The sequence below is a fragment of the Dioscorea cayenensis genome, chromosome 16 (assembly GCF_009730915.1).
Source record: "Dioscorea cayenensis subsp. rotundata cultivar TDr96_F1 chromosome 16, TDr96_F1_v2_PseudoChromosome.rev07_lg8_w22 25.fasta, whole genome shotgun sequence".
In the NCBI taxonomy this organism is placed as follows: domain Eukaryota; kingdom Viridiplantae; phylum Streptophyta; class Magnoliopsida; order Dioscoreales; family Dioscoreaceae; genus Dioscorea; species Dioscorea cayenensis.
In genome coordinates this window covers 23,519,329-23,532,136 of record NC_052486.1, presented here as the reverse complement: position 1 = coordinate 23,532,136, position 12,808 = coordinate 23,519,329, and the positions used below count along the sequence as shown (strand labels likewise).

At 37.6% G+C, this 12,808-nt stretch overlaps 3 protein-coding genes across 3 annotated transcripts; 2 read left to right on the top strand and 1 right to left on the bottom strand.

Moving 5' to 3' along the window:
• The first annotated feature begins 785 nt into the window (after positions 1 to 785).
• Positions 786 to 3,562, top strand: LOC120279063 (uncharacterized membrane protein At4g09580-like). The gene is made up of 4 exons (XM_039285915.1): positions 786 to 1,027; positions 2,438 to 2,708; positions 2,844 to 3,014; positions 3,117 to 3,562. The coding sequence occupies exons 1-4, from the start codon at positions 867 to 869 to the stop codon at positions 3,252 to 3,254; spliced, it is 741 nt and encodes a 246-aa protein (XP_039141849.1). The 5' UTR covers positions 786 to 866; the 3' UTR covers positions 3,255 to 3,562.
• Positions 3,563 to 3,611: 49 nt separating this feature from the next.
• On the bottom strand, positions 3,612 to 6,398 carry LOC120279062 (RNA-binding protein 34). Its single transcript, XM_039285913.1, has 6 exons — positions 6,090 to 6,398; positions 5,884 to 5,942; positions 5,096 to 5,165; positions 4,855 to 4,977; positions 4,637 to 4,765; positions 3,612 to 4,221 (listed from the first exon to the last, which is right to left on the bottom strand). Exons 1-6 carry the CDS (start codon positions 6,255 to 6,257, stop codon positions 3,763 to 3,765), a joined length of 1,008 nt encoding a protein of 335 aa, XP_039141847.1. The 5' UTR covers positions 6,258 to 6,398; the 3' UTR covers positions 3,612 to 3,762.
• An 811-nt stretch (positions 6,399 to 7,209) lies between these two features.
• LOC120278911 (phosphoenolpyruvate carboxykinase (ATP)-like) lies at positions 7,210 to 12,239 on the top strand. The gene is made up of 11 exons (XM_039285654.1): positions 7,210 to 7,354; positions 7,641 to 7,693; positions 9,086 to 9,210; positions 9,309 to 9,403; positions 9,545 to 9,750; positions 10,300 to 10,482; positions 10,568 to 10,777; positions 11,445 to 11,598; positions 11,717 to 11,780; positions 11,856 to 11,939; positions 12,032 to 12,239. Exons 1-11 carry the CDS (start codon positions 7,250 to 7,252, stop codon positions 12,106 to 12,108), a joined length of 1,356 nt encoding a protein of 451 aa, XP_039141588.1. The 5' UTR covers positions 7,210 to 7,249; the 3' UTR covers positions 12,109 to 12,239.
• The last annotated feature ends 569 nt before the right edge of the window (positions 12,240 to 12,808 follow it).

The following is a 12,808-nucleotide window of genomic DNA, read 5'->3' as shown; positions in this document are numbered from 1 at the left end:
TTTCGGCATGTATCTAATCCAATAGAAAGAGATATGATGTTATAAAATTAAATTTTGTATAATAAAATATATTTATTTCACAAATCACAATCCCTTGGTTTTAACAGCCCATGTCTTATATGTGCATGTAAATTATTAATTTATTTAAAAATTTGAAATCTTATGGTGTTTACTGGGTGCTGTTTAGACAGAATAATAAGGACTCCATAAATTTATATTAAAGCCATAAATAGTGTGTTATCATGTTCATTTCATAAACTTGATTATAAAATAGGTAAGTGTATCTTTAAAATAATAACAATTTAAAATTATATACTTGCCTTATATATATTCTCACCGTATTAATAAAAAAAAAAAATCTTATACAAAATATTCTCTTTAATTTTCTTTGTTATTGATCCACATCTAAACCTCAAAATAATAATAAAATAAAATGCTCAATTTCACACTCAACATTATCTTTTAATAGTGGTTTCACCTTCAAGATAAATTTTTTTTTTAAAAAAAATTTGTAAGTCATTATAATTGATAAATTTGGTACTATCTATTCGTGTTAAAAATCTTTAATCAAAAACTACAGAGTGCATGCTTAACTAAGTGTGGGGACCCATCAAGCCACGTCGGCAGAACAGGATAAGCAAAAGAGCTCCCTAACACTCAGCCGCGAGAAAACGTAGTCAGAGATAACGGAACGGAACGGAGTGGAACGGATGGTGGCGATCCCGTTTGGAATTTTACCGACCAAAACGAATATTCTTTTCTTTTAAGAGCTCCGCCATGGCCTCCCTCCTTCTCCTTCTCCTTCTCCTTCGTAGTTTGAAACCCTAAAAGTTCCCCAATTTACGCACCATTATAGAGATATAGAGATGGGGAGGGGGTTCCCGCTCTCCTCCAGGGAGGTGGCATTGTCCATGAGCATTGTCGCTAGCTTCGGCTTCGGCCTCGGCGCTGTCTATCTCTCGATGCCCGCATCGGATTATAGCTTTCTCAAGCTGCCCAGAACTCTGGAAGATCTCCAGATTCTCAGGTCTTTTAGATTAGTCTTTGCCATCTCTTTTTGAAAGATTGTTGTTGTCTTCGTTTTGGGGATTTGCCGGGTTTTTGTTTGAGAGGATTTATTTGGGGAAAATTACGGCTTTCTTTCTTATGGGTGCTTATTATTTGGTTTGGATTTTTTTTTTTTGGGCCAATTTTTTTTTTATTTCTCTCTTTTTCTGTTGTTAATTATGGATCTGGTTGTTTGTTGGATTTGATTTTAAAATTGTCTTTTATTTTTCTCTTGTTTGCGATTCATCAACTGGGTTTTATATGATATTTTGGTGTTTTTTTTATAAATTGTTTTGCTACTTTGGTAAATTTGGTTGCACATTGTGATTTTGATAAATCTAATGAATGAGTAAAACGATTAGATCTAGATATGCAGCAAAGCTTGGATCTTTCCCTGCATGATATGATGGGAAGATGGTTTTTAGTTGGCATGCAGATCATCTGTGTATTATTGAGAGATTGATGGTTTTTGGAATCTTGTGGCTATGTCTTGCACGGGCACAGTATGAGCATGTGTTTTTTTTTTAGTGCAAAAGAGAAAGGATGATACAATGGGTAAAGTACAAGAAAGAGCATGCATTTACCAAGAATATTGAATGCCTTCTTAAACATTGCTCAACTTCATGGCAATTTGTTTCTTTTTTGGTCATTGGAGTAATGCCATGCTTTGTTGTTTATATATGTGTGTCCTTTATTGGATATCATTTATGGAGCAGACAAGAAAAATATTGCTGAAAGATGTGGAAGAAGGAGTAATCAGTAGATATTATGATGTCTTCCTAAGAAATTAAGAGTCTGAAGGCGTGTTTGTTGGGAGATTTTATTGAACATAAATGCTAGTGAAGCTACTTGATTTATGTGCCATGACTGCGAATGCAAAGCTTTGAGTATTTGATGCTGAGTTATCATTCCTTGTCCCTGCAACCCTGCAACTTCCAAAAATCCATGTGCTTTGTATATATTTTTTTATATGTGACTGTACTTCTTATCAATGCTACACTGTTTATAGCTTAAAATATTGTTAATGAAGATGGAGTGTGTTCTGTAGATGTATCTCTTGTTAATGCTTGTCTTAACTAACCAACCATGTGATATTGCACTGCTTTGATGAAGCAAAGAATAAATAGCATGCATTTACCCCTTTCTTTTGTGTCTCTGTGTGTGTGTGTTCATGCTGTCTGATTACAAATTATTTTCGATTAATCAGCTTATGTATGACCTTTTCCTTTATATTCAATTCATAACCCAAACCACAATCATAAAACACTGTAGCTTGCTGATAATTATGCCCTCCTATTGTTATGTTTGTTCTAGATATTGTGTTCTTTTATGTTTTTCAAACTGTGAAGAATAAGTGCCTTACCGCAGGCTAATTCTGAATTTTATGCAGGGATCATCTTGAAAACTACACTAGTGACTATACCATACAAGTCTTGGTTGGCTACTTCGTGGTGTATATCTTTATGCAGACCTTCATGATTCCAGGGACTATTTTTATGTCCCTTCTTGCCGGGGCTCTCTTCGGAATTGCTCGAGGTGTAATTCTGGTGGTCATTGCAGCGACGGCCGGTGCATCTTCTTGCTATTTTCTTTCGAAATTAATAGGAAGGCCACTAGTACATGCATTATGGCCAGACAAGTTGGGTTTCTTCCAAGCTCAGGTGAACTTCACCGCCTGATTTATTTGATTGTTAATTTTGTTAAGGAACTGTCAAAGTTAGCAATTTCAGATGACCTTATTAGTAAGTTTCCTTTGTGTGCTTTTTCTGGTAACTCTTGAAAATCTATTGTTTCAGGTGGCCAAAAGAAGAGAGAAGCTTCTGAACTACATGCTCTTCCTTAGAGTCACCCCTACACTGCCAAACACCTTCATTAATGTTGCATCACCTATAGTCGGTGTGCCTTACCATATCTTCTTCTTGGCAACCTTCATCGGTCTCATCCCAGCTGCATATGTAACAGTCAGGGTACTTTTCACTACTTGAACATTCAATTCTAATGCAAGTGCACACACTAGTTTGCGCAAATCATCTTGTGCAAAGCATCAAGAGTTCTTGTTTTTGGTGCAGGCTGGCCTTGCTCTTGGAGAGCTAAGATCACTTGGTGACCTCTATGATTTCCAGGCCGTCGCCACTCTTTTCTTTATTGGCATTGTTACTGTCACGCCGACACTGATAAGCAAGAGCCAGAACAAGAATGTCGATTAGAGGGATTCTGATAGAGGATATGCACATAGAGCTTTCATCAGTGGACGGGGCTGAACTGATGAATTTGCTCAAATAGAGATACCAACGGAGAGCTCGAGGTATTGATATCAACACACCTACCTGTCATGAATTCTAGCGTTTATCTTCGAGGTTCCTATTCCGACTATCAAACAAAGTGAACATGACCAACTGAATTACGTGCTTGGTTTCTTTTGAATATTTCATTTATGATTGTAAATTCTATTCTCTTCCTGTCACTCAAACAAATCTTTCAGTTAAGTTCAAAGGAAACTGACCAAATTCTACCACACAATTCAGGAATGAATGCATGTATCAATCAGGCAAAATTCTCTATTATTTCTTGGAAAAATATAAGTTAAAGTCATTAGTTTATAAGAACACATTTATAAAAAAAAAGGTCTAATCTTCTCTCTGGAACAGAACAGAAAATACAACAAAAGAGACAACAAAGCTACTTTTACAGTCTATAAATGTAGAATTCTTCAACCTAGTGCTTTCTTGCTTTCTTGTTGCGCCGAGTGTTTTCAGGGGTGCCACCTTCCTGTTTGCGTTTCTTCTGAAGTTTTGCCTTCCGGGCAGCAACTGCAGGCCGCTTGGTTTTGCTAGTTTTCTGCTCGGCCCGACCAGCTTTGTTAGCTTCATTCTTTGTATTCCCTGTTGGACGTCGGGGTACACCTGTCTTCTTTAGGACTCCCGATTTACTGGACCGTATGCCTTGGTAGGACAGGGAAGCAGCTTTTGCTTTCGGTTTGTTGTCCTTGCTTCCTGGTGATGCTTCACCAGAGCTCAAAGCCAATCTCTTCGGTGGCGAGTCCTTTTTCGGCCCAGGGCTTTTTCTCTTTGATGGTGTGTTTGTTGTCAGCGTTTCTGCCTTGGCATGGCAAACTCTCAGAAGGCGATCACGTATCTTCAAGTTTTTCTGTCTAACAACCGTGTTGGCAGCATCCTGCAGCAGAATAACTTGATCATGTATAATAAGTGGAACCAGAATGGATTCATGTACAATTATAAAAGCAACAACTTTGATTCCATGTGAAGATGTTCATGGATGAAAAATATGACAACTCCTACCACACAAACAGTCTGTCACTGGAAGAGCTAGTAAATAGTGAACCTTTTCTTTGATGTTCCACAAAAAAAAAGTATCTAATTGAGACAATCTCATGGAAAATTAAACAAATTCCATGTCCATATAACCAAAATACTTGACCTGCAATTTCATTTTTTATTTAGTAGCCACTAAAGGTGCATTTAATTATCTACAACTACAGAAACAGAAAATATAGATTAAACTGTAATGGATCAAATGCCAATATTAAATGACCTAGAAAAAGCAAGTTAAGAAGAATTGGCAAGCATACCCTTGTTTTAAACAGGACATAAGCAATACCCTTCCCTAAACTTGTATTAGGATCTCTGATCACTCGGACAGCTTCAAGCCCAGAATCTGATTGGCTAGTACCCGAAAATAATCTATATAATTCTTCATCCTGTCATCACAATACAATGGAGAATCAGACAATGCACTAACAAAAATAAAGGATGAATGCTTTGTTGACAAACAAAACAAGTAAATCACCTTCACATCAAATGGGAGGTTGCCCACAAAAACAGTCCTTTTCCTATCATAGAGCGGTGATGCGCCTTTCAGTTTCTTACGAGGGGGGCATGCCATGTCCACACGAATATGATTACCTCCAACCTATTATGAGCATCAGCAAGAATAAAGGACATCATCAGAGTACTCATGAAGGCCAATAACCTGTTTTAGTTCTCATGGTTTGTGATATACTCTATTCTTATAATATGCAACAACATACCTCCGCCATATTATGAGACAAAGCAGCATTTGCAGATTGCTCCTGTTTGAAAACAATATACGCATGTACACTGCAAAAAATGGAGACAAAAGAAGATGCAAAGAGATATTAGAGAGGTGAATCATCAATCCTAAATACGTAAATAAGGCTCCAAAATGATAGTATAGAAATAGTTGTAACTGCTAAGAGGCACAAATAAGTATTTCTATTAAATTTAACCTTTTCTTTCCCACATTCCTTCTTTGACAAGTACTTAGAAGTTTCTATTTACATGCTAATGATCTCCGAAAGTCATAAAAAAATAATATACAAACAATAAAAGATTGGATAAGAATATCACAAGCAGTGAAGCGATATAGAAAGAGACAAGTACGCAAAAGTGTAGCTAGTGTAATCATTTGTGTTCTAGAAGATGGACAAACTGCAATTACAGGGTATCACAAATACATGAGATGCAGAAGCAATTCAAGAACAGGTTTTGCAACCCATATGAAGTTTTAAAGAGAATTATTGCAAGAATAATCACATTGAGAATGAATATGAAGGTCCCAAAAAAATAGGAATTAAAGGTTTCATAAAAGTAACCTAACAGAAAAGAGTAGCTCTCTGTACCACCAAGCTTGACTATGCAGGATCATGATCCTTTCCACACTTATTGAAAAAAAAAATTCAAATTCTTCAATTCATTCTCAAATACTTCATTTATATTTTTTACACATGCATTTGCAAGTGATAAAATGACTAATATCACACAACAAATAGCAAAAACAGAACAACAAACACCATACCTGTCAACAGACTCATTGATTTTCCCCTTAATTACAGCACCCTTCCGAGGAATTTTGCTCTGTGAACAAATAAATCCAAATAAAAATAAAAACAAGTAAAGAAAATTTCACACAATTTCATAGGCAATAACAACAACTGCAAGAACTCTTGAAGAAAAACAACAAAAAGAATTTTTTTATTCAATGAAAATTATACAACTACTCACATCGAGGAGAGGTACTGATCTAATCCTCACGGACTCAATCTCCCCAAACCTCCCGAACTCCTTCATCAACGCTTTCTTCTTTGTTCTTAACGGCAAGTTACCGACAAACACCGTCCTCAAAAGCTTCTCCTCATCATCAAACTCCTCTTCCTCCTTCGGAACCACCATGTCCTTTCACCAAGTCCGAAGCTTTCCTCTTCTCTCCAACGGCAACAACCTTCCCACCATCCCCAGCACCATCCTTCTCCTCCACCACCTCAAGTCCCTCTCCAAGCTTCCGCCTTCCATACTTCTCCTCGATCTCATCCCTCTTCCGCTTCCTCCTCCTCTTCCTCGGGCTCTCCTCCACCACACCAGCATCCCCACTCTCCGGCTTCTTCTTTCTCTTCAGAGATACCACCGCATCCGATTCGTTCTCCTTCTTCCGCTTCCTATCAACCTCGGGCAATGTAGCTTTCAAGTCCTAACCCTAATCCTATCTCCACCGGCTTCGACTGCAGCGCCAGAGCTGGAGGAGGAGTAGTCAGAAGGGGACCTAACTGAGGTTTCCGGCGAAAGGGATTATCGACGGAGAAGAGGGCTTGAAGGGCGCCGGCGGAGGATGCCTTCTTCGCCATTGCAAACGAGACAACGAATTGGGAGAGCAAGGAGGGATTTTTATACATTAGAACTGAATCAACGATGAAGTAGTGGGCCTAAATGGGCCAGGTACTTATGGGCTTGTGATTATTACAAAAGCCCATCTCGTAATGATCTATCGATCGATGAAAAACAAATACCAAGGTAGGATGAACGGTGATGAACAACTGGATTTTGGGCCAAACTAGAGCGTAGTTTTATGGGCTTTAGGCTCAATTTATAATTAATGGGCTTTAGGGCGCTCGGATACTAATGGGCTGGAGACTAATGATCCACATTCCAAGAGGTAAGATGATCTTACCATATCCCAAGGTAAGATGAACGGTGATGATTTAATAAAAAATGGGCCCAATTAAGAGAAAGCAAAGAGGATAAGGGCCGATATTTGAATTAATGGGCCTGGGCTGATGATCGAAAACACACATCCCAAGATAAAATGGACGGTGATGATCAACTTAGGGGAATTGCCGCCATTCCTCTTCCTTCATTCCCTCGTGATCCGATGAAGACCCAGTGTTGAGATGAGAACCGCTCTGAAGAACCAACTCTCCCGCGCCGCTGCCATCTCCACCGCCTCCTCGAGCTTCAACCTCTCCGGCGATCGATCCATCCTCTTCTCCAGATTCGTGAGTTCTTTTCTCTCTTTTGTTGGATCTTGTTCTCCGTTTTTCGCTGGTTCTTTGGGCACTCTCGCTCTGATTTTTGCCTTTATAATCTGTTTGTTTGTTTGTCTCATGAATTGATTGGATAGGGTTTGTTTTAATTGCGATTATCATCTTTTTTTTTCGATTTCTCGAGCTTTTGTGGTGGGAATTCTTTGCTTGCTATGATTTTCCTTGGTTTTCATTGCTTGATTTTTGTGGATGGGAGTGATTTTATATGATGTTTACTTCTTTCTCATATGGCATGCAGTATGGAGGTTCGGAACCATTGGCTGAGAAAGTGGAAGCTGTGGCAACTCCTAGGTAACTCACCTGTTGAGCTGAAGCTTTGTCTTGTATTGGATTCAAAATTTAGTGACTGTAATGAGAGATGCGTAGGCTTGTATCTGATTTTGAATGTTTTTAGATTATAGAAATTCTCAAGTGTTCTTCGTGCTCCTTGATGAGGGGTTCCCTGGGATCAATTTTCATGTGTTTAGTCTGTTATGCATCTTGTTATGCTGCTTTGTTTGAACTTAGAAATATAGACCTTTGTAGAACTGCATTGCGCTGTTGTTTTCCTGGATTGGCAGATGGTTCATTATGCATCACTAGAAAGTAATATGGGTTTTTTTTTTTGAAATAAGGAGCCCAAAGGCTATTTTATTGAAGAAGAAACAACAAAAAACAGAGCCAGCTAACAATTACAAAGACAAAACCAAAAACAACAAAAGGAAAGCAAATAGAAGAAGACTAACAAACTAGAATTGAAAACCAGCTATATTGAAGCTTTTCATAATTCATTTTGGAAGATCCCTGCCATGATGAAAAGGAGTAAGGGTGTGAAGATTTCTGCCATGTATAGCCAGTTTACTGGCTGGACTAATCCAATCCTTGGGTACATGATGAATGCAAGGATTGCCCGCCATGTTGAGCATGGAACTGATAATCTGGATCCACTGGTTAATGCTCCGGTCAGGTATACCAGTAATAGATTGATTGCCGGTGAGAATGTGATGGATATCCTGGTTGGCAGTAAAAATGTGGTGAAGATGCATCTGTTCTCTAATTGTTGCTTGAAGGATGAGGTGGATAGCTTGGAGTTCAGCCATGATATTGGTATTAGCAATGATGGGGCCACAACCTGAAGAGCTATGATATGGGGTATTTTTAACTAGCTATCATTGTGGCCTAGCATCTCATCCGGGAAATATGTCAAGGACATTAATTTGGCAATTGTATATTCTATAGTCTGGGACAGCTCAACCAAATGTTGAATGTTAGCGTCTATAAAAAATTATTTTTTTTTGTTTTTCTTTCAGTGGGAAGTCACTAATTTTGCTTGTTCCTGTAATTCTTTCGTGGCTCTTAAGTTGAAGCCATTACTTCACTTTTGTGACTAATGGAATTTATTTTAGATTTTTTTTTTTAATTTCTAATGGCATGAAACTGAGATGTAATTATCTTTTAACTTTCATCTTGTTGACTGGACAAGCTATGAAGCCGCCTTTTGCCTTTTTCCTTAGATTTCAGCATGTTAAAATCATCATTGTTCATTGTGGCTGATAATTCTTTAGCTTACAAGGGCTCATCTGTTCAATGAAAATTGAACCATGAGTCATTGGGTTTTTATGCAGAAGTACCTTTGATGATTCCTTTGTTTTTCTTAAAATTTCACTTTGTACAATTCTCATTATTGCTCATCTGATCATCCAGGGATGCATCGGGAGTTTCCTATGGAATGGGCAGGGCTCTTGCTGTTAGAGGTGTTGTTGTAAAGGATAAGGTTTATCATAACTTAAAATTTACTGAGCTTCAAAATCTTGGTGCATCCACAGTAGGTTGTGTTGAGGTTTTGCATTGATTTTTCTTTGCTGAAGTTGTGATAATTTCTCAAATTTCTCAGCTCTAAATTCATGCCAGTTATTCCATTGTGCAGAACATCTTTGTGGCCTTCCATTTCATGTGAGAGGAAATGCTGTTGGTGGAGCTCCAGAAATTTCAAAGGCTCAATTCAAGAAAATTTTAAATCATGTATAATCCTTGGCTATAACTAAGATATTTTTTGAGGTTCAGATGTCCCAAGAATTCTCAAATCAGAAAAAAACTGAATATATTCTAATTAAGGTGCAACATTCTTCTTTTCTGCTTATACATGTTTTCTTTTTATTCTAGGTTACATCTCACCTTTCTTCAATGTCAAGTTTGTTTGTTCAAGATGGGGCTGTGGGTTCTTTCTCAAAGTGTGATGCGAAGGTCCGTGTCATAAGTGATAGCTCCTCCGCTGCTTTGTCAGTTGCTAATATCCTCTGGACAACATCCAGCAGAGCAATTTCCCATGATTCTTGCCCTGTGACAGTTTATATTGCTAGTTCTATAAGGTAATTTTCAGTTTTTACACAGTTTTTGAAGTTTGGAAAATTGGATCTTAGATACATGCTAAATGGAAAGATAATATTAGATGCTGGCTTCTCAGAAAGTCCATTATTTTGGCATTGTCACCCGGCCTTCCAAATTTAAGAACAGAGATACTTATACTCAATGAGCTTCAACAATAAATATTTGATTTGCACTTTCCTTTTGATTGTATCTATTTATCCAATTCATTGATTGCATGATATGACAGTATAGACTAACAGTTTCAAGCATGCAATTGACTCATTTCTTCATCTTCTATTGAGCAATGTTCAAACTGTTATGTACACCAACTTACTGCTGTTAGTGAGGAAGTTTGATGATCATCGTAGGCAAACCTATTTGGCAATAGATCAGAAATTATTAATTTAAGAACCACTAGAAATCTTGCTCACATGAGGAGCCGGATAATGAAGGCAGTATGATCAAAAGAAAATCATCCATGCTATAATTGTTATGGAATTGCTTTCCATGGGAACTGACCCAGGCTTGCATTTACCCCCTTGATAATGCAGGTCTAGTGTCGGGGACACTCTTGGCCTTGAGGCATCTCATGGGTGTGCAGCAGTTGATATTGAAAGTTCATCCCTCATATTATGCGGTAGAACTTTCTCTGACACTAATGCTGTAAAAAAAGCTCTCGGTGCTTTGACCGCACCTATAATATCTGCTAGGGGAGGCATTCCTCTTTGTGGCAGGTAGTAATTCCTAAAGCTCAAATATTCCATGTTTGTTCATCCACTTCACATGCCGATGTTACCTAGTCTGGATGCAAATGCGTAGGCTTCTTGTTGCTGGTGATTCTGTTATTCTGCTTTTCGGTCTGGATGATATTTTAGAAAGGTGCTCAGATCTCTGTGAAGCACTACTGTCATCAGATGCAGGTGTTGTTTGGTCCTCTCATGGAATTGCGCCATTCTTTCAGTCTGGAGCTTTAGCTAGACCAAGTTTGTTAAAAAAGCCAGCATGCATAATCTTTGCAACATCTGATAGGTATGTGAACACGGAATGATTTCTCTGCCTTTGTTTTTCAAGTACTCCTTTTTTTGTCATGAACAACAGTTCTGCTGTTTAATTTACCATATGAAAACTCACATTGACTTCCTTTCCTTCTTAACTAAATTTATGTATTGAATAGAAGGCTTTTCTTTGAGTTAAGGAATAAAATTTTAGAGCAATTAACAATTAAGACAATGTAAGCAAACCTTCCCCTTGCAATATTAAAGTTGTTATTTCATTTGCCTCCTAAATTAAAGGTCAAAAGTTCTAATCTCCTCACTCAAAGGTTGAGGATTTGATCCTATGGCTTGTCCACCCAAAAAAAAACAAAAAATGAGACTCTTTAAACTCATGTTAGACCCAGTAATTCGGCTCAAACATTTACTTGCAGACTGTATGCCTGCGTGATTGCTCTATGGGACAGTCCATTACGATCTTAATCTATTAGCTTTTTGAGGTTGTTTAATGCTTTGGTTCACAAAAGAATTTGCTAGGGAAATCACCTTTTTGTTGGTGGAAAAATTCTTCTTTATATGAAACAAAAACCATTGTATGTTCCGAAACAATTGATTTTGCTGGTTTTTCTGTATAAAAAGAAAAATCCTAGTTTGTAGGCTTTCTGTCTCAACAGTGTTCCTGTCTAATTTACTTGTTCTTACAGTACCGGAGCTCTTCCTTTGCTCTCAAAACTTTCTCCTGGTCAAGCTGCCTTTCACTTTTTGGCTGGCTATCAAGATGGAAAGTTTCTTCCTGTGTATGACAAAGGTCCCTCACCCATTGATCCACTAGTACTTGCGAAGGTCCTCTATTCACAGGTCTGTATTGAATACTTCATTCTTGTTATTGGTTTGGTAGCGCACTAATTTATCAAGTAGTTATTGGTCGACTTATAGTAGTTGGTTTTTCGGCGTGTTTTCACCTGTCTGTGTACAGTTAAAAGATAATGGCATTCCGTCCTTCTTAATAAATATCAGTCATGGCGGAAAGCATATACCTTGTGAGTTTTGAATATTATCAACTCAAAGTTGCCATGTCTCTTATGTCACATATGCTAACTTATTCTATGATTCAGGCGGCGAACTAATTAAATTGGTCAAGTCAACTTTATCCAGTGGATTATCAGAAAGCAAACCGGGGGCAACTTCTGGTTCCAAGGGTAAATGCAGGCTTACAATATTTTACTCTTAAATTTGTTATTGGCTCAAATACTAGACACTTTTTTTTCTTTTTTTTTCTGTTTCTTCACAGTTAGAGATCTAAAAGGGAAGTACAAGAGCTTTTTATCAGGTAAATTCCAAGAATTACCAAAGGAATTCTCTTTCTGACAACTCTGAAGCTGCAACATTTTTGGCTGCCAGATGTACATAGTATACACTTATAGTTTAATGTTTCAACAGTAATATGTTTATCAGTGTTTCATCAATGCTATGTCTTTGAGCTGCTTTTCAAATTGGTTCCCAAATTTCTTTGCTGATTGTTTGATTGCGTTCTGCTACTTGTTTTTGACTGTTTTCATTTTTCCGGCAAAGATTATTTTGTGACTTTATTTTATTTGAAACCTCCTATATCACTTGGTGAAGTATCCAGCAGGGGGATGAATATGTGACCATGATGTGTTTTATTGTATTTGGTGTTTTGAGTAAATGAATGGTAAACAACGCAACGGGACAAGCTTTTCCTCAGGGTTTTCTCTGATCTTATAATGGTATAAAGCTTTTTGGATTACTTTCCTTGGTAATAGCTTTATAAAAGTTTCATTAGATGTTGTTTCTCTCTTGCTATCTCACTATCATCTTTGAATTCTAACGTGGACTAACAGAAACAAACTGCACAGTCATCTTGAAAAAGTATGGATTCCAGTCAGTCATAAAGAATAAACAACAGTTAATGGTTGGTGTACTAATGCCCTTCTATCAATGATACTTGTTTTAACTTTGAATTAGATTTGTATGATGGAATTGCTGGTATTAGACTATTAGCCTTCACCTCAGACCAAAATATAGATGTTAGATTCGTCATGTTAGC